General features: G+C 46.5%; 1 protein-coding gene across 1 annotated transcript in view; it reads right to left on the reverse strand.

Moving 5' to 3' along the window:
• The window catches only part of LOC142251750 (uncharacterized), a 127,505-nt gene that overhangs the window by 51,945 nt on the left and 48,835 nt on the right, over positions 1–26,725 (reverse strand). The window contains exon 5 of the mRNA XM_075324801.1: positions 7,728–8,434. Coding sequence (XP_075180916.1) covers positions 7,728–8,434 — 707 coding nt within the window. The remainder of the gene's footprint in view (positions 1–7,727; positions 8,435–26,725) is intronic.

Below are 26,725 nucleotides of genomic sequence, written 5' to 3' on the forward strand. Positions count from 1 at the left end.
GTTGTTGGAGCTGCAGTTGTTGTTGGAGCTGCAGTAATAGTTGGAGCTGCAGTAGTTGTTGGAGCTGCTGTAGTAGTTGGAACTGCAGTAGTAGTTGGAGCTGCAGTAGTTGTTGAAGCTGCAGTAGTTGTTGGAGCTGCAGTGGTAGTTGGAGCTGCAGTAGTAGTTTGAGCTCCAGTTGTTGTTGGAGCTGCAGTTGTTGTTGGAGCTGCTGTAGTAGTTGGAGCTGCAGTAGTAGTTGGAGCTGCAGTTCTTGTTGAAGCTGCTGTAGTAGTTGGAGCTGCAGTAATAGTTGGAGCTGCAGAAGTTGTTGGAGCTGCAGTGGTAGTTGGAGCTGCAGTAGTAGTTGGAGCTTCAGTTGTTGTTGGAGCTGCAGTAGTTGTTGGAGCTGCAGTGGTTGTTGGAGCTGCAGTAGTTGTTGTAGCTGCAGTAGTTGTTGGAGCTGCAGTGGTAGTTGGAGCTGCTGTAGTAGTTGGAGCTGCAGTTGTTGGAGCTGCAGTTGTTGTTGGAGCTGCAGTAGTTGTTGGAGCTGCAGTAGTTGTTGGAGCTGCAGTGGTAGTTGGAGATGCAGTAGATGTTGGAGCTGCTGTAGTAGTTGGAGCTGCAGTTGTTGTTGGAGCTGCAGTTGTTGTTGGAGCTGCAGTTGTTGTTGGAGCTGCAGTGGTAGTTGGAGCTACAGTAGTAGTTGGAGCTGCAGTTGTTGTTGGAGCTGCAGTTGTTGTTGGAGCTGCAGTAGTAGTTGGAGCTGCAGTAGTTGTTGAAGCTGCTGTAGTAGTTGGAGCTGCAGTAGTAGTTGGAGCTGCAGGAGTTGTTGAAGCTGCGGTTGTTGTTGGAGCTGCAGTAGTAGTTGGAGCTGCAGTAGTTGTTGGAGCTGCTGTAGTAGTTGGAGCTGCAGTAGTAGTTGGAGCTGCAGTAGTTGTTGGAGCTGCAGTGGTAGTTGGAGCTGCAGTATTAGTTGGAGCTGTAGTTGTTGTGTGAGCTGCATTTGTTGTTGGAGCTGCTGTAGTAGTTGGAGCTGCAGTAGTAGTTGGAGCTGAAGTTGTTGTTGGAGCTGCAGTAGTTGTTGTAGCTGCAGTAGTTGTTGGAGCTGCAGTTGTAGTTGAAGCTGCAGTAGTTGTTGGAGCTACAGGGGTAGTTGGAGCTGCAGTAGTTGTTGGAGCTGCTGTAGTAGTTGGAGCTGCAGTAGTAGTTGGAGCTGCAGTTGTTGTTGGAGCTGCAGTTGTTGTTGGAGCTGCAGTAGTTGTAGCTGCAGTAGTTGTTGGAGCTGCAGTGGTTGTTGGAGCTGCAGTAGTTGTTGTAGCTGCAGTAGTTTTTGGAGCTGCAGTGGTAGTTGGAGCTGCTGTAGTAGTTGGAGCTGCAGTTGTTGGAGCTGCAGTTGTTGTTGGAGCTGCAGTAGTAGTTGGAGCTACAGTAGTTGTTGGAGCTGCTGTAGTAGTTGGAGCTGCAGTAGTAGTTGGAGCTGCAGTTGTTGTTGAAGCTTCAGTAGTTGTTGGAGCTGCTGTAGTAGTTGGAGCTGCAGTAGTAGTTGGAGATGCAGTAGTTGTTGGAGCTGCAGTGGTAGTTGGAGCTGCAGTATTAGTTGGAGCTCCAGTTGTTGTGTGAGCTGCAGTTGTTGTTGGAGCTGCTGTAGCAGTTGGAGCTGCAGTAGTAGTTGGAGCTGAAGTTGTTGTTGGAGCTGCAATAGTTGTTGTAGCTGCAGTAGTTGTTGTAGCTGCAGTTGTAGTTGGAGCTGCAGTAGTTGCTGGAGCTACATGGGTAGTTGGAGCTGCAGTAGTTGTTGGAGCTGCTGTAGTAGTTGGAGCTGCAGTAGTAGTTGGAGCTGCAGTTGTTGTTGGAGCTGCCGTTGTTGTTGGAGCTGCAGTAGATGTAGCTGCAGTAGTTGTTGGAGCTGCAGTGGTTGTTGGAGCTGCAGTAGTTGTTGTAGCTGCAGTAGTTGTTGGAGCTGCAGTGGTAGTTGGAGCTGCTGTAGTAGTTGGAGCTGCAGTTGTTGGAGCTGCAGTTGTTGGAGCTGCAGTAGTTGTTGGAGCTGCAGTAGTTGTTGGAGCTGCAGTGGTAGTTGGAGATGCAGTAGATGTTGGAGCTGCTGTAGTAGTTGGAGCTGCAGTTGTTGTTGGAGCTGCAGTGGTAGTTGGAGCTACAGTAGTAGTTGGAGCTGCAGTTGTTGTTGGAGCTGCAGTTGTTGTTGCAGCTGCAGTAGTAGTTGGAGCTGCAGTAGATGTTGGAGCTGCTGTAGTAGTTGGAGCTGCAGTAGTAGTTGGAGCTGCAGTTGTTGTTGAAGCTGCAGTTGTTGTTGGAGCTGCAGTAGTAGTTGGAGCTGCAGTAGTTGTTGGAGCTGCTGTAGTAGTTGGAGCTGCAGTAGTAGTTGGAAGTGCAGTTGTTAATGGAGCTGCAGTTGTTGATGGAGCTGCAGAAGTTGTTGTAGCTGCAGTAGTTGTTGGAGCTGCAGTGGTAGTTGGAGCTGCAGTAGTAGTTGGAGCTAAAGTTGTAGTTGGAGCTGCAGTTGTTGTTGGAGCTGCAGTAGATGTTGGAGCTGCAGTGGTAGTTGGAGCTGCAGTAGTTGTTGGAGCTGCTGTAGTAGTTGGAGCTGCAGTTGTTGTTGGAGCTGCAGTTGTTGTTGGAGCTGCAGTGGTAGTTGGAGCTGCAGTGGTAGTTGGAGCTGCAGTAGTAGTTGGAGCTGCAGTTGTTGTTGGAGCTGCAGTTGTTGTTGGAGCTGCAGTAGTTGTAGCTGCAGTAGTTGTTGGAGCTGCAGTAGTAGTTGAAGCTGCAGTTGTTGTTGGAGCTGCAGTTGTTGTTGGAGCTGCAGTGGTAGTTGGAGCTACAGTAGTAGTTGGAGCTGCAGTTGTTGTTGGAGCTGCAGTTGTTGTTGGAGCTGCAGTAGTAGTTGGAGCTGCAGTAGATGTTGGAGCTGCTGTAGATGTTGGAGCTGCTGTAGTAGTTGGAGCTGCAGTTGTTTTTGAAGCTGAAGTTGTTGTTGGAGCTGCAGTAGTAGTTGGAGCTGCAGTAGTTGTTGGAGCTGCTGTAGTAGTTGGAGCTGCAGTAGTAGTTGGAGGTGCAGTTGTTAATGGAGCTGCAGTTGTTGATGGAGCTGCAGAAGTTGTTGTAGCTGCAGTAGTTGTTGGAGCTGCAGTGGTAGTTGGAGCTGCAGTAGTAGTTGGAGCTACAGTTGTAGTTGGAGCTGCAGTTGTTGTTGGAGCTGCAGTAGATGTTGGAGCTGCAGTGGTAGTTGGAGCTGCAGTAGTTGTTGGAGCTGCTGTAGTAGTTGGAGCTGCAGTTGTTGTTGTTGAAGCTGCAGTTGTTGTTGGAGCTGCAGTTATTTTTGGAGCTGCAGTGGTAGTTGGAGCTGCAGTGGTAGTTGGAGCTGCAGTAGTAGTTGGAGCTGCAGTTGTTGTTGGAGCTGCAGTTGTTGTTGGAGATGCAGTGGTAGTTGGAGCTGCAGCGGTAGTTGGAGTTGCAGTAGTAGTTGGAGCTGCAGTTGTTGTTGGAGCTGCAGTTGTTGTTGGAGCTGCAGTAGTTGTAGCTGCAGTGGTAGTTGGAGCTGCAGTTGTTGTTGGAGCTGCATTAGTAGTTGGAGCTGCTGTAGTAGTTGCAGCTGCAGCAGTAGTTGGAGTTGTTGTTGGAGAAACAGTTGTTGTTGGAGCTGCAATAGTTATTGTAGCTGCAGTAGTTATTGGTGCTGCAGTGGTAGTTGGAGCTGCAGTAGTTGTTGGAGCTGCTGTAGTAGTTGGAGCTGCAGTAGTAGTAGGAGCTGTAGTAGTAGTTGGAGCTGCAGTTGTTGTTGGAGCTGCAGTTGTTGTTGGAGCTGCAGTATTAGTTGGAGCTGCAATAGTTGTTCTAGCTGCTGTAGTAGTTGGAGCTGCAGTTGTTGTTGGAGCTGCAGTTGTTGTTGGAGCTGCAGTGGTAGTTGGAGCTGCAGTGGTAGTTGGAGCTGCAGTAGTAGTTGGAGCTGCAGTTGTTGTTGGAGCTGCAGTTGTTGTTGGAGCTGCAGTGGTAGTTGGAGCTGCAGTGGTAGTTGGAGCTGCAGTAGTAGTTGGAGCTACAGTTGTAGTTGGAGCTGCAGTTGTTGTTGGAGCTGCAGTAGATGTTGGAGCTACAGTGGTAGTTGGAGCTGCAGTAGTTGTTGGAGCTGCTGTAGTAGTTGGAGCTGCAGTTGTTGTTGGAGCTGCAGTTGTTGTTGGAGCTGCAGTAGATGTTGGAGCTACAGTGGTAGTTGGAGCTGCAGTAGTTGTTGGAGCTGCTGTAGTAGTTGGAGCTGCAGTTGTTGTTGGAGCTGCAGTGGTAGTTGGAGCTGCAGTGGTAGTTGGAGCTGCAGTAGTAGTTGGAGCTGCAGTTGTTGTTGGAGCTGCAGTTGTTGTTGGAGCTGCAGTAGTTGTAGCTGCAGTAGTTGTTGGAGCTGCAGTAGTAGTTGAAGCTGCAGTTGTTGTAGGAGCTGCAGTTGTTGTTGGAGCTGCAGTGGTAGTTGGAGCTACAGTAGTAGTTGGAGCTGCAGTTGTTGTTGGAGCTGCAGTTGTTGTTGGAGCTGCAGTAGTAGTTGGAGCTGCAGTAGATGTTGGAGCTGCTGTAGTAGTTGGAGCTGCAGTAGTAGTTGGAGCTGCAGTTGTTGATGGAGCTGCAGAAGTTGTTGTAGCTGCAGTAGTTGTTGGAGCTGCAGTGGTAGTTGGAGCTGCAGTAGTAGTTGGAGCTACAGTTGTAGTTGGAGCTGCAGTTGTTGTTGGAGCTGCAGTAGATGTTGGAGCTGCAGTGGTAGTTGGAGCTGCAGTAGTTGTTGGAGCTGCTGTAGTAGTTGGAGCTGCAGTTGTTGTTGTTGAAGCTGCAGTTGTTGTTGGAGCTGCAGTTGTTGTTGGAGCTGCAGTGGTAGTTGGAGCTGCAGTGGTAGTTGGAGCTGCAGTAGTAGTTGGAGCTGCAGTTGTTGTTGGAGCTGCAGTTGTTGTTGGAGATGCAGTGGTAGTTGGAGCTGCAGCGGTAGTTGGAGTTGCAGTAGTAGTTGGAGCTGCAGTTGTTGTTGGAGCTGCAGTTGTTGTTGGAGCTGCAGTAGTTGTAGCTGCAGTGGTAGTTGGAGCTGCAGTTGTTGTTGGAGCTGCAGTAGTAGTTGGAGCTGCAGTAGTAGTTGTAGCTGCAGTAGTTGTTGGAGCTGCTGTAGTAGTTGTAGCTGCAGTGGTAGTTGGAGCTGCAGTTGTTGTTGGAGCTGCAGTGGTAGTTGGAGCTGCAGTAGTAGTTGGAGCTGCAGTTGTTGTTGGAGCTGCAATAGTTATTGTAGCTGCAGTAGTTATTGGAGCTGCAGTGGTAGTTGGAGCTGCAGTAGTTGTTGGAGCTGCTGTAGTAGTTGGAGCTGCAGTTGTTGTTGGAGCTGCAGTTGTTGTTGGAGCTGCAGTAGATGTTGGAGCTACAGTGGTAGTTGGAGCTGCAGTAGTTGTTGGAGCTGCTGTAGTAGTTGGAGCTGCAGTTGTTGTTGGAGCTGCAGTTGTTGTTGGAGCTGCAGTGGTAGTTGGAGCTGCAGTGGTAGTTGGAGCTGCAGTAGTAGTTGGAGCTGCAGTTGTTGTTGGAGCTGCAGTTGTTGTTGGAGCTGCAGTGGTAGTTGGAGCTGCAGTGGTAGTTGGAGCTGCAGTAGTAGTTGGAGCTGCAGTTGTTGTTGGAGCTGCAGTTGTTGTTTGAGCTGCAGAGGTAGTTGGAGCTGCAGTGGTAGTTGGAGCTGCAGTAGTAGTTGGAGCTGCAGTTGTTGTTGGAGCTGCAGTTGTTGTTGGAGCTGCAGTAGTTGTAGCTGCAGTAGTTGTTGGAGTTGCAGTGGTAGTTGGAGCTGCAGTAGTAGTTGGAGCTGCAGTAGTAGTTGGAGCTGCAGTTGTTGGAGCTGCAGTTGTTGTTGGAGCTGCAGTAGTTGTTGTAGCTGCAGTAGTTGTTGGAGCTGCAGTGGTAGTTGGAGCTGCAGTAGTTGTTGGAGCTGCTGTAGTAGTTGGAGCTGCAGTAGTAAATGGAGCTGCAGTTGTTGTTGGAGCTGCAGTTGTTGTTGGAGCTGCAGTGGTAGTTGGAGCTGCAGTACTAGTTGAAGCTGCAGTTGTTGTTGGAGCTGCAGTTGTTGTTGGAGCTGCAGTAGTTGTAGCTGCAGTGGTAGTTGGAGCTGCAGTTGTTGTTGGAGCTGCAGTAGTAGTTGGAGCTGCAGTAGTAGTTGGAGCTGCAGTAGTTGTTGGAGCTGCTGTAGTAGTTGGAACTGCAGTAGTAGTTGGAGCTGCAGTTGTTGGAGCTGCAGTTGTTGTTGGAGCTGCAGTTGTTGTTGGAGCTGCAGTAGTAGTTGGAGCTGCAGTAGTTGTTGGAGCTGCTGTAGTAGTTGGAGCTGCAGTAGTAGTTGGAGCTGCAGTAGTTGTTGTAGCTGCAGTAGATGTTGGAGCTGCAGTGGTAGTTGGAGCTGCAGTAGTAGTTGGAGCTCCAGTTGTTGTTGGAGCTGCAGTTGTTGTTGGAGCTGCTGTAGTAGTTGGAGCTGCAATAGTAGTTGGAGCTGCAGTTGTTGTTGAAGCTGCTGTAGTAGTTGGAGCTGCAGTAGTAGTTTGAGCTGCAGTAGTTGTTGGAGCTGCAGTAGTTGTTGGAGCTGCAGTGGTAGTTGGAGCTGCAGAAGTAGTTGGAGCTGAATTTGTTGTTGGAGCTGCAGTAGTTGTTGAAGCTGCAGTAGTTGTTGGAGCTGCAGTGGTAGTTGAAGCTGCAGTAGTTGTTGGAGCTGCTGTAGTAGTTGGAGCTGTAGTAGTAGTTGGAGGTGCATTTGTTGGTGTAGCTGCAGTTGTTGATGGAGCTGCAGTAGTTGTTGTAGCTGCAGTAGCTGTTGGAGCTGCAGTTGTAGTTGAGGCTGCAGTAGTTGTTGGAGCTACAGGGGTAGTTGGAGCTGCAGTAGTTCTTGGAGCTGCTGTAGTAGTTGGAGCTGCAGTAGTAGTTGGAGCTGCAGTTGTTGTTGGAGCTGCAGTTGTTGTTGGAGCTGCAGTAGTTGTAGCTGCAGTAGTTGTTGGAGCTGCAGTGGTTGTTGGAGCTGCAGTAGTTGTTGAAGCTGCAGTAGTTGTTGGAGCTGCAGTGGTAGTTGGAGCTGCTGTAGTAGTTGGAGCTGCAGTTGTTGGAGCTGCAGTTGTTGTTGGAGCTGCAGTAGTTGTGGTAGCTGCAGTAGTTGTTGGAGCTGCAGTGGTAGTTGGAGATGCAGTAGATGTTGGAGCTGCTGTAGTAGTTGGAGCTGCAGTTGTTGTTGGAGCTGCAGTTGTTGTTGGAGCTGCAGTTGTTGTTGGAGCTGCAGTGGTAGTTGGAGCTACAGTAGTAGTTGGAGCTGCAGTTGTTGTAGGAGCTGCAGTTGTTGTTGGAGCTGCAGTAGTAGTTGGAGCTGCAGTAGTTGTTGGAGCTGCTGTAGTAGTTGGAGCTGCAGTTGTAGTTGGAGCTGCAGCTGTTGTTGAAGCTGCAGTTGTTGTTGGAGCTGCAGTAGAAGTTGGAGCTGCAGTAGTTGTTGGAGCTGCTGTAGTAGTTGGAGCTGCAGTAGTAGTTGGAGCTGCAGTAGTTGTTGGAGCTGCAGTGGTAGTTGGAGCTGCAGTATTAGTTGGAGCTCCAGTTGTTGTGTGAGCTGCAGTTGTTGTTGTTGGAGCTGCTGTAGCAGTTGGAGCTGCAGTAGTAGTTGGAGCTGAAGTTGTTGTTGGAGCTGCAGTAGTTGTTGTAGCCGCAGTAGTTGTTGGAGCTGCAGTTGTAGTTGGAGCTGCAGTAGTTGTTGGAGCTACAGGGGTAGTTGGAGCTGCAGTAGTTGTTGGAGCTGCTGTAGTAGTTGGAGCTGCAGTAGTAGTTGGAGCTGCAGGGGTAGTTGGAGCTGCAGTAGTTGTTGGAGCTGCTGTAGTAGTTGGAGCTGCATTAGTAGTTGGAGCTGCAGTTTTTGTTGGAGCTGCAGTAGTTGTAGCTGCAGTAGTTGTTGGAGCTGCAGTGGTTGTTGGAGCTGCAGTAGTTGTTGTAGCTGCAGTAGTTGTTGGAGCTGCAGTGGTAGTTGGAGCTGCTGTAGTAGTTGGAGCTGCAGTTGTTGGAGCTGCAGTTGTTGTTGGAGCTGCAGTAGTTGTTGGAGCTGCAGTAGCTGTTGCAGCTGCAGTGGTAGTTGGAGATGCAGTAGATGTTGCAGCTGCTGTAGTAGTTGAAGCTGCAGTTGTTGTTGGAGCTGCAGTTGTTGTTGGAGCTGCAGTGGTAGTTGGAGCTACAGTAGTAGTTGGAGATGCAGTTGTTGGAGCTGCAGTTGTTGTTGGAGCTGCAGTAGTAGTTGGAGCTGCAGTAGTTGTTGGAGCTGCTGTAGTAGTTGGAGCTGCAGTAGTAGTTGGAGCTGCAGTTGTTGTTGAAGCTGCAGTTGTTGTTGGAGCTGCAGTAGTTGTTGGAGCTGCTGTAGTAGTTGGAGCTGCAGTAGTAGTTGGAGGTGCAGTTGTTAATGGAGCTGCAGTTGTTGATGGAGCTGCAGAAGTTGTTGTAGCTGCAGTAGTTGCTGGAGCTGCAGTAGTAGTTGGAGCTGCAGTAGTAGTTGGAGCTACAGTTGTAGTTGGAGCTGCAGTTGTTGTTGGAGCTGCAGTAGATGTTGGAGCTGCAGTGGTAGTTGGAGCTGCAGTAGTTGTTGGAGCTGCTGTAGTAGTTGGAGCTGCAGTTGTTGTTGGAGCTGCAGTTGTTGTTGGAGCTGCAGTTGTTGTTGGAGCTGCAGTGGTAGTTGGAGCTGCAGTGGTAGTTGGGGCTGCAGTAGTAGTTGGAGCTGCAGTTGTTGTTGGAGCTGCCGTTGTTGTTGGAGCTGCAGTGGTAGTTGGAGCTGCAGTAGTAGTTGGAGCTGCAGTTGTTGTTGGAGCTACAGTAGTTGTTTTAGCTGCAGTGGAAGTTGGAGCTGCAGTAGTTATTTGAGCTACAGTGGAAGGTTGAGCTATAGTTGTTATAGGATCTGCAGTAGTTGTTGGAGCTGCAGTGGTAGTTGGAGCTGCAATAGTTGTTGGAGCTCCAGTTGTTGACGGTGCAGTTGTTGTTTGAGCTACAGTTGTTGGAGCTGCATTAGTTGTTGGAGCTGCAGTGGTAGTTGGATTTGCAGTAGTTGTTGGAGCTGCAGTAGTAGTTGGAGCTGCAGTAGTAGTTGGAGCTGCAGTTGTTGGTGGAGCTGCAGTTGTTGGTGGAGCTGCTGTGGTAGTTGGAGCTGCAGTAGTTGTTGGAGCTGCAGTAGTTGTTAGAGCTGCAGTTGTAGTTGGAGGATCAGTAGTTGTTAGAGCTGCAGTAGTAGTTGGAGGAGCAGTAGTTGTTGGAGCTGTAGTATTTGCTGGAGTTGCAGTAGTTGGTTGTCCTGTTTGTGCTTTACACATGATTAGGACTGTAATAGTAATTTAAGAGAAAACATTAGAAAATATTTATGTTACTGAAGAATTTAAAATACTTTATTTTAAGATACATTATTTCTAGAGATAGGTGACCAGTAAAATTTTCGGCCCTGTATTATTCAAGCCAAATAACTTCTATTATTTGTGTATTTCTCAGGATTCATGACTAAATCCCCATGCAAGTCAATAAGTAACTTTAATTATTTTCATTAAGACCTTTGTATTCGGTCTGGGAGAGCTGTAAGAATGCTGAAATGGATAAAAAGTGTAGAAACTGAATGGGAACAGCATGGGAAAGATGTCTGGAAGCATTTCCGACTCAGCTTTTGTTTCTGGGAATAATATTGTCAGAGATTTACATGGATTAAAAGCATAAGAATAACACTTACTGTGATTCCCCGCAGCTGTGACTTTACTTCCTAGTCCACTCATTGGAACTCATACTTATGCACTGCTTCCTTTGCTCACCCTCTCTGAAAGCGACTGTGATTGACTACAGTCACACTGCCAACATCTCTGATTGTCTGCCCTCAAAGTAGCTGCTTGGGTCAACGAATGGAGTGTTAAAAGATATAAAAATGTGAAAAAAATGTTGCAGGGACCCCATTTATAAATACCCGGCACAGATAAAACAGAAAGCTACAGGCTGCAGCCCCCAGCCATGCATATTATCTTGGGTGTGTATCAAAATAGGAGGGATCCCAAGTGTTTTTCTTTTAATTATTTTCATAAATAACTTTTAAAAAAGCATGCAATTATTTCTCCCCTCCCCCATTGTCACGAACAGACGGATGGTTGTCTTACAAGATCCACCCACTGTTGATCAATTTGTCAAAATTCGACTGCTCTCTAACGCCCCATTTGTCGGCAGGTCACTTTTGGTTCTGCCGAACAAATACAAAATGAAGCTGCTGAGCTACTATTGCCGAATATTGAAGGTCTGCCAACATGGGTAATGTATATATCACTGATTCCCACTAATGGAATAATTATATACCTCGGTACCCCTTGCTGATAGTACCCCAATAATTCTACACAATAATAATTCCGCTACCACCATCAAAACTTTTCTACAGGTAGTTCAGTCCCCCGTTACAGATAGTAAAAGGCCCTTTGGGTTGGCATTCATATATAGAACAGGAGGAAACAAACTATTACATTTTATATATTTAATCCGAAAATAGGCATTGTTTATAAAATACACAAGATATTACAAAAGGGAACAATACAAATACAGTGTAGACAATTACATAAAAATAAAAGGGATAAACATGAAACTTACTAAACTCGTGACATAGATGTAACATCCAAATTTATGGAGAGAAGGTCCCCAGAATAAGATGCAAATGGGCAGCACCGCAGTCTAGCTGTGCCTTCCGGAAAAGAACATCTCTAAAAATGAGCTTCGGACTTTTAAGACCTAAGTTCACCCACCCACCTGTGACCTCATTTTACGATACCTTGTAGTCTGTGCCAAGATGTTCAGCAAAAAAAGATAATTCTATTCTTTTTGCATATCTTTGTCCCTGGGTCACACAGGGTAGAGATATTTGTATCATATTTTATATCTCAATTTTACATTTGCATAGATCCCAAACACAACACATTTAGCATGATTGTATTTCCCAATACTGATTTGTCGCGATACCAGCGATTTCCTAGTAAAGCCAAATGGTGCGCTGGATTCTTGCAATATGCTTTTCATTTTTCTAGCATTAACGTGGCATCTAAATAACTGAGTTCATAGCTTTTCCCTCCAAAAGAGCAAAGAGATATTTCTGTGTGTACAGATTTGGTTGTAGCTCTACCATCACCTGAGTCATAAATACCTCACTTACAGCCAGATCAGATAGTCATCATGGTGATCTCCATCTCTGTGCTAGCTGACGGTCAGAAGGAGGGGTGGTATAGGGACCTTAACAGTTAACATAACACCCATCGTTTTGATACCCAGCTAAGTTAAAGCTGACAGTTGGGATCTGGTATTATCATGCTGAGGAGTGCCATGATTATTGGACCCCACAGCTTAAAAAGAGAAGCCCTTATGCGGGCGTCACACGATACGATCTATCGTGCGATCGCATGAGCGATCGTACCTGTCCCCGTCATTTGTGCGTCACGGGCAAATCGCTGCCCGTGTCGCACAAAGTCGTTAAACCCCCATCACACGTACATACCTGCTGAGCAACGTCGCTGTTGGCGGCGAACATCCACTTCCTGAAGGATGTGGGTTGTTCAGCGTCACTGCGACGTCACAAAGCGGCCATCCAATAGAATCGGAGGGGTGGAGATGAGCGGGATGTAAACATCCCTCCCACCTCCTTCCTTCAGCATTGCTGGCGTGATGCAGGAAAGCTGCAGTTCATCGTTCCCCGGGTGTTACACAGAGCGATGTGTGCTGCCCCGGGTACGATGAACAATCTGCGCAAATAAGATTAAACGATTTTTTAAAAATGAGTGACGTGTACACGATACATGATTTAAAACTGATTTGCGAACGTTAAGAGTCCGTCTTAGGTGTCATACGAGACGGCGTCGTTAATGATGCCGGATGTGCGTCACGAAAACCGTGACCCCGACAACATATCGCACGATAGATCATCTCATTTGACACCCACATTAGCCAAACAGAATTGTCACATCCATGGGATGTCACAATTTCAGTGCTTTACTCTGCTTATATTGGTTGCCCTGTTGCAGTGGCAATCAAGGTAATATAAGGAGTTAATGACAGCTGCGACTTGTAAAAAAAACACAGCTGCCACTAAGGGGTACTTTGCACATTGCGACATCGCTACTGCCATATCGTCGGGGTCAAGTCGAAAGTTACGCACATCCGGTGCCGGTAACGACGTCACAACGTGTAAAGCCTAGATGCGCCAATAAACGATCGCAAAAGCGTCGTAAATCTGTGATCTGTGTAGCGTCGGACATTTCCATAATGTCGCACCAATAGGAGATACGATGTTGTTCCTCGTTCCTGCGGCAGCACACATTGCTGTGTGTGAAGCCGCAGGAGCGAGGAACATCGCCAGGTGGGCAGGATGTTTACCTCCCGCTGATCTCTGCCCCTCCACTCGTCGCTGTGACGCCGCACGACCCGCACCCTTAGGAAGGAGGCGGGTCGTCAGCCAGAGCGACGTCGCAGAGCAGGTAAGTGCGTGTGAAGCTGCCATAGCGATAATGTTTGATACGGCAGCTATCACAAGATATCGCATTTGTGACGGGGGCGGGTACTATCGCTCTCGGCATCGCTATCATCGTTTTTGTCTGTTGGTCCCCATTCTCCGAGAGCTGTAACTTTTTAATTTTCTATCAATCTTGTCATATTTGGGCCTTTTTTTACTGGATGAGTTGTACTGTTGAAGGAATCCATTACTTTTACCATATACACTGTGTGCAGAATTATTAGGCAAATGAGTATTTTGATCACATGATACTTTTTATACATGTTGTCCTACTCTAAGCTGTATAGGCTTGAGACTCAACTACCAATTAAGTAAATCAGGTGATGTGCATCTATGTAATGAGGACTGGTGTGGTGTAATGACATCAACACCCTATATAAAATGTCCTTAATTATTAGGCAACTTCCTTTCCTTTGGCAAAATGGGGCAGAAGAGAGATTTGATGGGCTCTGAAAAGTCCAAAATTGTGAAGATGTCTTGCAGAGGGATGCAGCAGTCTTTAAATTGCCAAACTTTTGAAGCGTGATCACCGAACAATCAAGCGTTTCATGGCAAATAGCCAACAGGATCGCAAGAAGCGTGTTGGACAAAAAAGGCACAAAATAACTGCCTATGAATTGAGGAAAATCAAGCGTGAAGCTGCCATATTTCAGAGCTGCAACGTTACTGGAGAATCAAAAAGCACAAGGTGTGCCATATTCAGGGACATGGCCAAGGTAAGGAATGCTGAAAAACGACCACCTTTGAACAAGAAACATAAGATACAACGTCAAGACTGGGCCAAGAAATATCTTTAGACTGATTTTTCAAAGGTTTTATGGACTGATGAAATGAGAGTGACTGTTGATGGGCCAGATGGATGGGCCAGAGGCTTGATCAGTAAAGGGCAAAGAGGTCCACTCCAACTCAGACGCCAGCAAGGTGGAGGTGGGTACTGGTATGGGCTGATATCATCAAAGATGAACTTGTGGGACCTTTTTGGGTTAAGGATGGAGGGAAGCTCAACTCCCAGACCTACTGCCAGTTTCTGGAAGACAACTTCTTCAAGCAATGGTACAGGAAGAAGTCGGTATCGTTCAAGAAAAACAGGATTTTCATGCAGGACAATGCTCCATCACATGAATCCAACTACTCCACAGCGTGGCTGGTCAATAAAGGTCTAAAATATGAGAAAATAATGACATTGCCCCCTTGTTCACTTGATGTGAACCCCATAGAAAACCTGTGGTCCCTCATAAAATGTGAGATCTACAGGGAGGGAAAACAGTACACCTCTCGGAACAGTGTCTGGGGGCTGTGGTGGCTGCTGCACGCAATGTTTATCATAAACAGATCAAGCAACTGACAGAATCTATGGATGGTAGTCTGTTGAGTGTCATCATAAAGAAAGGTGGCTATATTGGTCACTAATTTTTTGGGGTTTTGTTTTTGCATGTCAGAAATGTTTATTTCTAAATTTTGTGCAGTTATATTGGTTTACCTGGTGAAAATAAACAAGTGAGATGGGAATATATTTGTTTTTTTATTGAGTTGCCTAATAATTCTGCACAGTAAGTAATAGTTACCGGCACAAACAGATATCCTCCTAAGATAGCCAAATCTAAAAAAAACCCACTCCAACTTCCAAATATATTAAGCTTTGATATTTATGAGTCTTTTGGGTTGATTGAGAACATAATTGTTAATAATAAAAAAAATCCTCTAAAATACAACTTGCCTGGGGGGCGTGGCCAGCAGGCAGCATGAGCGGTCGCATCTGAGAGCAGCTCCGCAGTCCAACGCTGATAAATACTATTAATCCTGCCGAAATTGGTGCCTAAATACACCTCCGGATTCCCTGTGGTGCGGTGAGCATTCTGATCGGTACCATGAGCAGAGGTCGCAGCGCAGCGGCGGCTGAAAAGCTGAAGAAGTTTGCTCGGGACTCCCAGCAAGATGGCGTCGGCAAGCAGTCGGAGCGGGAATCCAGTGAGGCGGAGGAGGAGGAGAGCATGGAGGCCGGATCCAAGGAGCCGCAGGAGTTAACCCTGCAGCAAGTTACTTCGCAGTTACTTGCGGCGATCCAGGATTCAAAAGTGTCGCTGACAGGCAAAATCGAGGAGGTTAAGATTGATGTGGGACTCCTCCGGCTGGATCTGCAAAATCTGAGAGAGCGGGTAAAGGAGACGGAGCAGCGGATCTCCACGCTGGAAGACGACGCAAGAGCGACGCCGGGCAGGTTGTCCTCTTTGGAGAGCGCGGCAAATAACTGGGCGCAAAGGGCTGACGATCTGGAAAACCGCCTGCGTCGCAATAATTTAAGAATTCTGGGGATGCCGGAGAGAGCAGAAGGGAGCGACCCATGTAAGTTCATGGAAACATGGCTTTCTGAAACTTTCCCTGATGCGACGCTGTCAGCGGCATTCGCTATAGAACGAGCCCACCGGGTACCGGCCAGACCTCCTCCCCCGGGAGCGCAGCCTAGACCTCTCCTGGCCCGACTGTTGAGCAGCAGGGATAGAGATGCGATCCTTGGTGCGGCGCGACGCAAAGGCCCGATCCTGCATCATAATGCTCCCATACTGATTTTTCCTGACTTCTCTGCGTCTCTTCAGAAAACGAGGGCATCCTTCATTCAGGTGAAAAAACGCCTTAGAGATCAACATATTGCTTATTCCATGATCTTCCCGGCTCGTCTCAGAGTGGTTCATCAAGAGCGATCCTTGTTCTTTACATCTCCGGCAGAGGCGGATGACTGGATCAATACACTGAAGAGGAAGCGCTGATGCGTTACAGCCATGAGCGACGCCGGGAGGATCGCTGTTGTGATGGCATCGTGGCTCTGATTGTTTATTTCATCTCCTTTGGATTGAGGTTGGTGATACGATTCCTTTTCCTGGGACGCCTGGAATCGCTGTTGCGATAGTTTTCGGATCAACCTATGTTGATATTCGGCGTCCCTTGATACTGAAGGCGCGATAAATCTTTGGTTCCCCCATCTCTCCTACCGTGCGAGTGGAGCGCTGTTCGGGATCGCAGTTGCGTCCGCGTCCAACTCCATTGGTTCCAGTTTTTGGAGAAATTGAAGATTCCATCAGGATGCGATGGTGCGCTTGCGACCCCCGGAAGCATGTGAGTTACTGGATGTGTTTATTATTGGCCGTCCATTGTGCCGGTCTCCAGGTTGGCCCCCCTCTCAAGGCTGGGCAGCTGGAGATGGTGCCTCTGAGTGTGTCGGGACCTGAGCTCACTGCGATTACTACTAAGCCCTGTTTGAGTTCTGGAATACTCGTCGCTGGTGGGACCGGATTGAACTGTCTTCAGGCGGGACATGTGCCAGAACGCTGCTGCGGGGCCATGACCACTTTCCTGCGATCTTGCATTACCCTGCATCTTGCGATCCAAAAGGGGACTTTACTCCGGGTTTGCAGTGTTTGGCAACGCACTTAAGTTCAGGATGCTGAATTTTGTCTTTAAAGCTATATTAAGGTTTTTTGGGGTCACCATACATGATAGTCACTTATAATTTGGGATTGCCTGCAAATTCTCCTTCCATTTCCTTTACACCCCTATCTCTTCTTCCCCCCTCTCAGTTTCACTTACTTGTCTAATCCCTCGGCCCCTTTATCTCAGCCTCATACCCATCCTTGCTTTCCTATTCCTATCTACCTCTACGCCTTCTTTGCTATTTTCTCCAACTTCCCTCTTCAACCTTCATCTCTCTTCTTCAGTTTCCACCCAGTATGCCCTCCGTTACCTCTCTTCTTCTTATATCTCTATTTTCCCTCCTCTTCACATTCTCTCTTCTGCCGCCCATCTTAATTTCTTTCCTCTTTCTTCTCTTCCCTTGCCCCTTTCTCTATTCCTTACCCCCCCCCCTTTTTTTTTTTTTTTTTTTTTTTTTTCTTTCTCCATTTCTCCCTTCTCTCCTTTCTCTTCTCTCTTCTTTTTCTCTTTTTCTATATTTTTACGCCTACTTACTCTGGGTTCTCTTACCTAAGTATGATTAAAGGTTATGTTGCAGGATAATTTGATACGTTGGACTGCAGGAGAAGCTTAAGTCCTTGTTTCGAGGACACCCCCGTACCAAGTACACCATCTAGCCACGTTGGTTCACCCTGGTCGTTACTAGGGACACCCTCTCCTGGTCACACTACTGGATCAGTTCTTTCGGCTGTGTGTTTGCAACCGATAGTTTGTATTTAAGGGTACGTTTGCCCAAGTTCTACTGTGGGTTAAGTTTTTGACATTCCCCTATTAATTCAGTACGAGATACATTTCAATGGCTTTAAGTTTGATGACATGGAATGTTAGGGGGCTGGGCACATCCAGGAAACGGGCGGCAGTATTTGCACATATCAAAAAATCTAAAGCTCAGATTGTATGTCTACAAGAGACCCATTTGTTGCTGGAAACCACGAGAGTGCTTCAGAAGCCTTGGGTTCAATGGTCAGCTCACTCTGTTCATTCCTCATATTCGAGGGGAGTATCGGTACTGGTCCATAAAGCATTGCGGTGCGACCCGGGTAAGATTATAAAGGATAATGATGGGAGGTATGTGTTTATCCAGGCTCACATCGATGGGATCATGATAGTGATCTTGGCCATATACATCCCCCCTGCGATGGGAATCTCAATTTTGTATGAAGCGGCTAAGTTTGCCTCTCAATTCCCACAAGCCTTGGTGCTCTGCATAGGGGACTTCAATTTGATTAGTAACATAGGGCTGGATAGATTCAACACCCGACAGGTCCCGATCTCCCCTACGATGCAAACTAGACTGAGTGCATTTCTACAGGAGGTGGGATGGAGTGACATGTGGCGATTTTTTAACCCAGTACTGAGAGAATACACATGTTATACCCCAGGGAAAAACTCATTGTCTAGAATTGATTACATCTGTGGAAATGAAAGAGTCTGTGCCCATATACAATCGGTGTGTCATCTACCCAGATCAGTATCAGACCATTCTCCGGTATTTGTCAGCATTAAATGGGAAGGATGTAAATCTCGTAAAGTGTCACGGAAGATTAACCCTTGGTGGCTGTCACTCTTTGGCACCAATGATAGGATTCCTGATCAGCTCAGGGCATACACCGAGACTAACTCCGTGGAAGAGAATCACTCGGCCTACTGGGACGCGCTTAAGGCGTATCTGAGGGGTTGCTGTCACTCCTCTATCTCTTATGTCAAGAAACAGGCGGCCAGAGAGGAGGAGGAATTGGCCACTCAAAATAGAATGCTTGAACACAGATTTAACTCAGACCCTTCTGAAGGAAACAGATCCCAGTGGCTACAGGCTGGGAGGAAATATCTTTTGTTCCTGCAGGATAAGGCTAAGAGGCATGTCTTCTTCATGAACCAGAGATATTTTGAGCAGGGGAACCAATCTAGTAGTTTACTAGCGTTCCTGGTGCGCCAATCCACTAGCTCACCTGCGGTCCTTAAGATCAGAGACTCCGGTGGAGAATCAATCACCTCTGTCACTGGCATCTTGAAGGTGTTTCTGGACTTCTATAGGAACCTATATGAGTCCAGGCTGGCTGTGTCAGGGGAGGAGATCACTGAATACTTGCGGGATCTGGAGCTTCCCAGATTGACTTTGGCCCAGAGGTCGGCCTTGGATGAGCCCATTAGCATGGAAGAGATGGTGGAGGCGATGGGAGCCCTCAATAGGGGTAGGGCGTCCGGCCCAGACGGACTCCCGATTGAGATATTCGACAAGTATAGGGTGGAGCTGGTTCCGGCTCTCTTGGAGACGGCTGAGGCTTCGTTCCGCAGGGGACGGTTGCCTGATTCCTTCTATGAGGCGACCATCGTGCTACTATTGAAACCAGATAAGGATCCACTGGATTGTGGCTCATACAGACCGATCTCTCTGTTGAACTCTGATTACAAAATTCTTACCAAAATTTTAGCAACTAGACTCAATAAGGTGATCTCCTCCATAATACACGAGGACCAGTCTGGATTCATTCCGGGTAGAAGTACTTCGGATAATCTGAGGAGGGCACAGGTGATTCTACAGATGGGCACCAAGTTAGAGGAGGATTGGGCTTTGGTCTCCTTGGATGCGGCCAAGGCCTTTGACTCTATAGAATGGCCATACCTGCTGGAGGTGCTGCGGGCATTTGGTTTCGGCAATGATTTTATTAGATGGATTGAGATTATATATAAAGCCCCAACGGCTAACATTCAGGTGGGAGGCGGAGTATCGGAAACCTTCCATTTGGGAAGGGGAACCAGGCAGGGATGTCCTCTATCCCCCCTTCTGTTCGCCCTTGCCATGGAACCGTTGGCAGTGCGCATTCGGACGGACCCAATCTACCGGGGAGTGAGACATCGTAAGGGAGATGAACGTTTGTCTCTGTATGCAGACGACCTGTTATTGTTTGCTTCGGATCCGGATTCCTCCATTCCTAGAGCCGTAGAGTTAATCGACCGATTCGGGGAGTTCTCGGGCCTGTCAATAAATTGGTCAAAATCGTACCTTCTCTTCCTGTCCCGGGACAGGGAGGAAATGATGGATACCCACATATGTAGGGTTCCAGTGGTGGATCATTTTAAATACCTGGGGATTATATTGACGGGAAGCCCTTTGGAGATGATAGCAAGAAACATTGCCCCCTTATTATCACACCTCGGAGAGAAATTTAATAGATGGAGCCAACTCCCGCTCTCAGTGGCGGGAAGGATTAATCTCCTTAAAATGATAGTGCAACCAAAGTGTCTTTACATAACCCAACATGTATTCGTGCAGATTCCCCGCTCTTTCTTTCGGTCCCTGGAATCTCTGATGATCACCTTTGTCTGGGGTCCTTCCAGATCAAGGGTCCAGTTGGCCAAATTACAGAGACCCAAGGACATGGGGGGTATGGCCCTTCCTGATCTGTACTTATACTATCTGGCCGGACAATTGAAATATTTGGGACAATGGACACTTCCTGGGGTGAGGGGTTCTCCGGAGGGTCTTCTATGGCCATTGTTGACGGACCACAAGAGGGCTCCTGAGGGTCGGGTCCTCCCAATACACAAACTGGGGGCCAGGGTCTGGAGGGAGGCTAAAACCATTTTTGGTTTCCATGATATGCCAACTGAGACACCAATATGGGGTAACCTGGACCTTCCACACTTTTGTGGGCTGCCGGGGTTTGGCGAATGGAGGAATCGAGGAATAGTCTCCTTGGGATCACTGGTCCGGGATGGTGATCTCCGTCCCTTTGCGCAGCTGCGAGCAGAATTTGATTTGCCGGAATCTCATGGGTTTCAGTATCTCCAGATTAGGCACGCCTTTCGGGCTCAGTTCTCTGGTCGTGGGATTAGATTCTCTTCCTTTCCAGTCATTGGAATTATCAGATCACAGGGCCCTGGAGGCCTCATTTCCAAACTGTACTCCTCCCTTATTCGGGCCAAGGCCATGACCAGTCCTCTTTCTGTTCGGGAGAGGTGGAGTGCCAGGATCCCTGAAATTGATGATGTAGTGTGGGACGACATTGTCGAATCCCACACGCTAGTCTCTCCGGCAGTCAATAATAGACTGATTCAGTTATACATAATACACCAAAGTTATATGACTCCTCAAAGATTGAACAAGATGAAAAAGGCGAATAATCTGGTGGGGGTGGGTTGTCCAAGGTGCGGGAGAGACGGTGCTGATTTCTGGCACATGATATGGGATTGCCGGGTCATTCTCTCCTATTGGAGCGAGGTTGTAACGATTCTATCCACCATACTTCAGAAAGGAGTTGCTCTGTGCCCAATTCTGTGTCTGTTTGGGGTGGTGGACGTACGCTCCTGGTCCCAAAATGAAAACTTGCTAATAAAAAAGGTATTATTTTTGGCCCGGAAGGGCATTATATTAAACTGGATGGGCATCCACCCTCCAACTAGAGCCTCATGGATTGCGTTGGTAAATGCTATAATTCCGTCAGAACACTATGTTTATAAGATAAGGGGATCATTACATAAATTTGACAAAATATGGGGTAGATGGATGGACTCGCCCTTGACCGGAGGATCACCCGGCTCCCTAACTGATAGCCTACAGTCGGTACTGCCGTGATAGTAACCAATGGTATTCTGATGGGTGGAAAGGAGAAATATGTGGTTTATGATATAATGTATTGGGGATACTACGAGACCGCTGTAATCTGGGTTGCGCTTCCCTTATTGAAGTGGGCTTTCGCCCCAGAATGGATATGTTTCATGATCTGACTCCTCTGCAATGATTAATGTGCTAAGGCCAGATTGAATGTAATAGTTGTGGTTTTAATTGTTGTTGCTTTATCACTCTGCTTATCAAACAGTATATGTGTATACTTGTAAAGTACAAATTGCTGACTTATCCTGTAATGTAATGTCTTACTTAACCTTCAATAAAACGAGTTTAAAAAAAAAAAAAATACAACTTGCCTAATAATTCTGCACACAGTGTAGTCTAGTGGAAATGGGGAAAACATTCCAAGTCCAGTGAATCTGCAAAAAAGTGCAATTGTACAATTGTTTTGGAGATATTTTATTCACCGTGTTTCCTATATTGTAACACTTACATGTCTGTGTGATACCTTAGGTCTTTATGAGTTTGTAGATACCAAACATGTATATTTTTCTCTAAGGGGTTAAAACAAAATCAGAAGTTTGTCCCACAAAAATAATTCTGCTTTTGTCGCCATTTTCCGAACAGAGGTCAGAGTTCCTTGGGCAACCAAGGAGGAGAGAGTAGGAAGAATCACACCAGGTCCAACATAGCCAAGGGGAGGTAACAATCTGGGACAATCTTGTCTGGGACAATTTCATTAGACCCTCAACCACACAGGCCAGTGTCAGTAAAATGGAGGTCAGAATCCACAGATTAATTTAGAGTCAGGTGATGAGCCTGAAGTGTCGGTGTGCACACAACACAACCCTGGGGACTTCTTCTGCCACATCTACAACCAGAGAGACTGACAACTTTTCAAAATGCAGAATGTGTCCCATGGAAAGTTTTGTACACAGAACAAATCAGAGGATATCGCCCAGTGAGAGAAAGGATCTATGGAGCGTATTATGCAGGTGACGGGAACTGGTACAGAGATTAGATGAAGGATATCGTAGAACCGAACTTGCCAATGTTGGTGTTCCACAATGTGCAAGGGTGGACCAACAAGTTAGAAAGAAGATATCTGATACACACTGGAAGAGACAGTGAGGAGGGACTCATAAAACATTGTGTTACCATTGTTAAAGAATGGCACTCCAAGAATGGTGAAGCCAATGCACTATGTACAAGAGCGGACCAATGAATTATCCCTGGGGGTCTTTAATACACACTAGAAGAGATGGTGAGGAGGACCTTATAAGACATTGTGTTACCATTGGTAAAGAATGGCCCTGCTAGAGTGGTAGAGCCAATACACTATGTGCAATGGCGGACAAAAAAAATTACCCCGTGGGGTATACATTTATCATGATGAGCCTCAAAATACGGTAGAGAAAGAGGATGAGTAGGATCTGAGAAACAAAAAAAACATATACCCTTTTTTGGATGGCCAGGGATTCCCGCTTATAAAACTTACAAAACTGAACAATTTTGGGTGACATTAGGTTTGCTTTGTGTTATCTCGTAGGAGGACAAAATCTGTGGGAATCCAGCCCTTGTTCAATTTTATAAGAGTCAGCCTCTTTGTATTTCCCTGTGACAGGCGGCTGCACCTATCTGTTATGATGGCCCCGGCGGCACTAAAAACCCGATCAGACACAACGCTAGTGGCAGGGCAGGCGTAGAAGAAGAGTTTGTGCCATGTGTCCAGCTTAAACACCCAAATGTTAAATAGCACTGAGGAATTATGGAGTACGCTGGTGCTGTCACCTAGGTTCTCCTTCACCAACTGCATCAACTTCACCCTCCTTGTCAGAGTACCCCGCACAACCATTACTTGGTCTTGGGACAGTTTGATGAAACCGTATAAGGTGTTAGACATTGTATCCCTGCCTGTGTTGCACCTGGTGTGCGTGTCTGTCCTTTCTAATCCTTGGTTGTCCAAAGAAGTGATAGCTATGCAGACAGCATTATGTGAGGGGAATTTTTGGAGCAACTGTTCAACAATGGCCTTCTGGTATTGTTACATTTTATTAGCCCATTCTGACACCGTAAGGAGAGATGGAAATTTGTCCTTGTACCACTGGGTTGAGAAAGAGGCACAACCTGTGTTTTGTCATAGCCAAAATGCGTATCACATGAGGGTTTTGGGAAAGGCAGTAGGACATGAACTCTGCCATGTGTATCAGACTACCTAGAGGCAACCTTTCATTGTGCCCTCCAGAACGAATACTGTCCATCATCTCCTCCTCTTCTGCCTCTCCTCCTCCTGCTCCTCTTCTTTAGGCCATCCACGCTGAACAGACAAGAAGCTGGTGTTGATAGTCCCCTCTCTAGAGCAAACAAGCAACTCCTGTTCCTCCTCCTCCCTAGCATGCTCCTCCTGATTAACTCCCAATCTGGTCTGAGATGATAGGGTGAGGCTGGACTGGGTAGTATTATCCAGTGTAATGTCTTGCTCCATAACCACCTGCCTGGCATGCAAAGCTTCCTCTTTCAGAGTGAGCAGCTAGCGTCTCAGTAGACACAGCAGAAGGATGGTTAGGCTGATTAGGGAGTCATCACCGCTGACTATCTTTGTGGAGTTCTCAAAGTTTTGGAGAACCTCACAGATTTCAGACATCTATGTCCCCTCAGCAGTTGTTAAGTGTGGAGGCTGATTGGAAGTCCAAAGAGCATGTTAGAGCTGGTAATTAACTACTGTCCTCAGCTGCTCACTAATCCTTGCCAACATGTGTAATGCTGAGTTTCAGTGCGTAGGCAGGTTTGGAAAGCATTCAGTGAGGTGGCAATTGAAAGTAATGCTGCAGTACTGCCAGACTGGGGGCAGCTGTAGGTGACTTTTTGAAATGGGCAAAGACGCGGCGTACCCTGCCAAGTAGCTCTGGCAAGTTTGAGTATTTTTTTCAGAAATCGCTGTACAACTTAGTTAAGCATGTAGGCCAGGCATGGAATGTGGTCCATCTAGCCAAGCTTCATGGCAGCCACAAGGATACACCCATTATGACCAGGCCTGGTTCTAGGTTCAGCGGCGAGAGCCACCAATTCGTCTGGTCTATTAGACCTTTCAACAGCTCTGGTAAGGTATGGCGTTTATCACCCAAAGAGATGAGTTTCAGTGGAGCGTTATGCAGCTTCACCGAGGCAGTCCTGCAGCATTTCCAGCTTGGGACTGATGGCTAGTTCAATTTGGCCAAGGATAAGGAGGAGGAGGAGGAGTAAGCGCATGAACTGGCATACAAAGAGTGGGAAACCCTGATGGAACTTGGGCTTGCTATTCTACGTGTCGGAAGCACGTGTGGTGTCCCAAAGTTTGACTCCATCTCAGCCTCCACCAGGTTCACCCAGTGTGCCATCAAGGAAATGTAGTGTACATGTCCACATGTCTGTGGTTAAGTGGACCTTCCCAGTAACTGCATTGGTCAGAGCACAGGTGATGTTGTGCTGGTGTAAGGAGAAGATGGCAGACTGGGAGAAATAGTGCAGATCCAAAAACCATCTGTGTTAATCTGTGTTAATGTGACTCCTAATCAATCTTGAGCTAGATTGAATTTAGTTAATCTTGTTGTGTTTGTTTCACAGAAATTTTCCACAATGGATATTAAAGCCAGACTCCTAACCAATCTTGAGCTAGATTGGATTTTCGAGAAATAGTGGCAGCAACTGACCGAGTATTGAGGGACAGCAGATGCCAAGAGGTTGTGGAAAGAGTCATTCTCCACAAGCCGAAATGGCAACATTTCGAGGGTGAGAACTCTGGCAATCTGGCCATTTAGAGTTTGTTCCTGTGGGTGGGCGGCTGAGTATTTCCTCTTCCACTCCAAAGTCATCTAGATCTGCACAACGACAAGGAAATGGACACTGGTTTTCTACCCAGGGGTTCCAACCACCTGGTGGGGTGCTTGGCTAATATGTGCTAGAGCATGCTGGTGGTGCTCACCTTGATAGTTATCTTGCTTCTGCTCAGCTTGGCATTGCAGATGCTGCAAATAACTGTCCTTTTGACTTTCACTAAAAAATAGCCAGACTGTGGGACATCGAACCATTGGCCTGTGATCTGGCCTCGTGGGAGTGCTCTGTGGAACACTGATGTCTTCTCCCTCTGGTCAGCCCACTGCCTGGTCAGCCCACTTGCTTCATTTGTGGTGCTATAGATCCCCACCCCAAATAGGGCTCGTTTGAGCAGAGGAGCTAATTCATATGTATGTGGCACTGGTGGTGAGCTGACATTGACTTCCTTTTTTTCCTCTATATAGACTCAATGACATGATCTGGAGATCCAATCACAGTAATGCCAGTAGCAAAGATGGCAAGCAATTAGTGATCCACTAGATTATTCAAAGCTTGGCACCATATTTATATATTAGATGCAACAGAATACAGGACTTAATAACCATGTTAAAGAGTCATTATGACCAAAGTCACCATACTTAATATGAAGAGAAACTGACCCAGTCAATGATTCATAACCATTATTAATAAAGGCAAATACCCAATAGTTTTGCAAAAGTACAAAAATATTTATTTTGTTTTATTTGTGACCGCAACACAAACAGACATACACAGAAACGTGATTTAAAATCAACACAGAAGAGCGGTGTGATACAGATGGAAACTCGCTTATATATGATGTAAATACATAAAATGTATAATATCTATAGGTGTGAGCTCTCTGAACAGGTAAGTAACTGCTCTAGGAAAATCCAAATAATTAATTCTGGATAGAAAAATGTAAGATGACCTGCAGTAATAAAAGGTTATCTATAATATCATAACTTGATAGTATCTATCGGCGGACATATAGACCATCATATAGTAATATTAATATTCAAGGTAAAATACCCATTTACACATGATGCTACAATAGGTCAGATAATATACACTCACATATATCACGATATAAAAGATAACCTGCCGGATCAAAGGTGCCAGATGAAAAATTGTAAAGCAAAATAGATTGCTATAAGGCAACAATTAATCCAAAAGGATGTAAGATTGAGTGCAGGTGCTAAGATACCTTATACTAGTGGCAGCAAATAGTTACATAGCAGCAGTGCCATTAATACTGGGATCGTGTAGAGCTGCTATAATAGCAAACCAATAGCCCAAAGCTCTGCTGCTAATGCCAACAGGTGACCTGTGATGATAATGAGAGAAACTCAGAAAATAATACCAACCAAAGTGGTGTCCCCATCAAAACACCGCCCCCACCTCGACGCGCGTTTCACAACAGCTTCGTCGGGAGGTGTAGGGGCTGTGTGTCTGGACCCTTAAGAACCCCCAGTATGCCGCTTACCAGCCTATCGCGGCGCTCGTCGGATCACCGATGCCCGTCCCACACCACACGTCGGAGTCCAGACAATCATGATGCAAAGTGCAAATCATGAAAGCCATGTGGACGCCAGGTGCAGCGGGGAGAGGCATACGGGAGCCGGCGCGTGCACAGGCAGGAAGCTGAAACTACCATGTCAGCGTCGGGCAAAGTGAGGGCAAACAAAATGCATAGAGCAATGTCATCCGAACTCAGAATATGAAACAGTTAGTATCTGATCATAAGGACAGTATATTATAACAATACATACTAGACAATACATTAAAGGCAGTAATAAAAGTTCTTGATAATCTTTAGTTCCAAATGTATTGCCATATGTAGTATGGCAATGCTAAGAATATGTTATATAAAAAGGAGGCAAGATGGATTACTATTCTAAATACCACCAAGCCGGAAGGTCTGAATGACATTGTCAGTTTCAGGCCTTTCCTGTTGTGATGTCTGATTTTATGACATCTCTATCTCTTTATCTTTCTTTTATTGGACGTTCTGCGGTTCACTTCATTGTAAATAAACTGGGAGTATTCCATCATTGGATATATTTCTAATCTCCCTAGATATTGTGCATTGTCCTTGGTATCAGTTTTCCTGCTATACGTTCTTGCCATAAATCCTGTTTTTAATTTGTATATATATTTCTTTTATAGATCTGGTTCATCTTCTGTGCTCCCTATGCAGCTGCGACTGGAACAACTACATATGGCAATACATTTGGAACTAAAGATTATCAAGAACTTTTAAAGTATGAAAACCATGAATGTGTGAACATGGACCTGCATTACTGCTAAGGAAAATCTAAAAAAAATGAGATATTTAGCATATA

The sequence above is a fragment of the Anomaloglossus baeobatrachus genome, chromosome 9 (assembly GCF_048569485.1).
Source record: "Anomaloglossus baeobatrachus isolate aAnoBae1 chromosome 9, aAnoBae1.hap1, whole genome shotgun sequence".
Lineage (NCBI taxonomy): Eukaryota > Metazoa > Chordata > Amphibia > Anura > Aromobatidae > Anomaloglossus > Anomaloglossus baeobatrachus.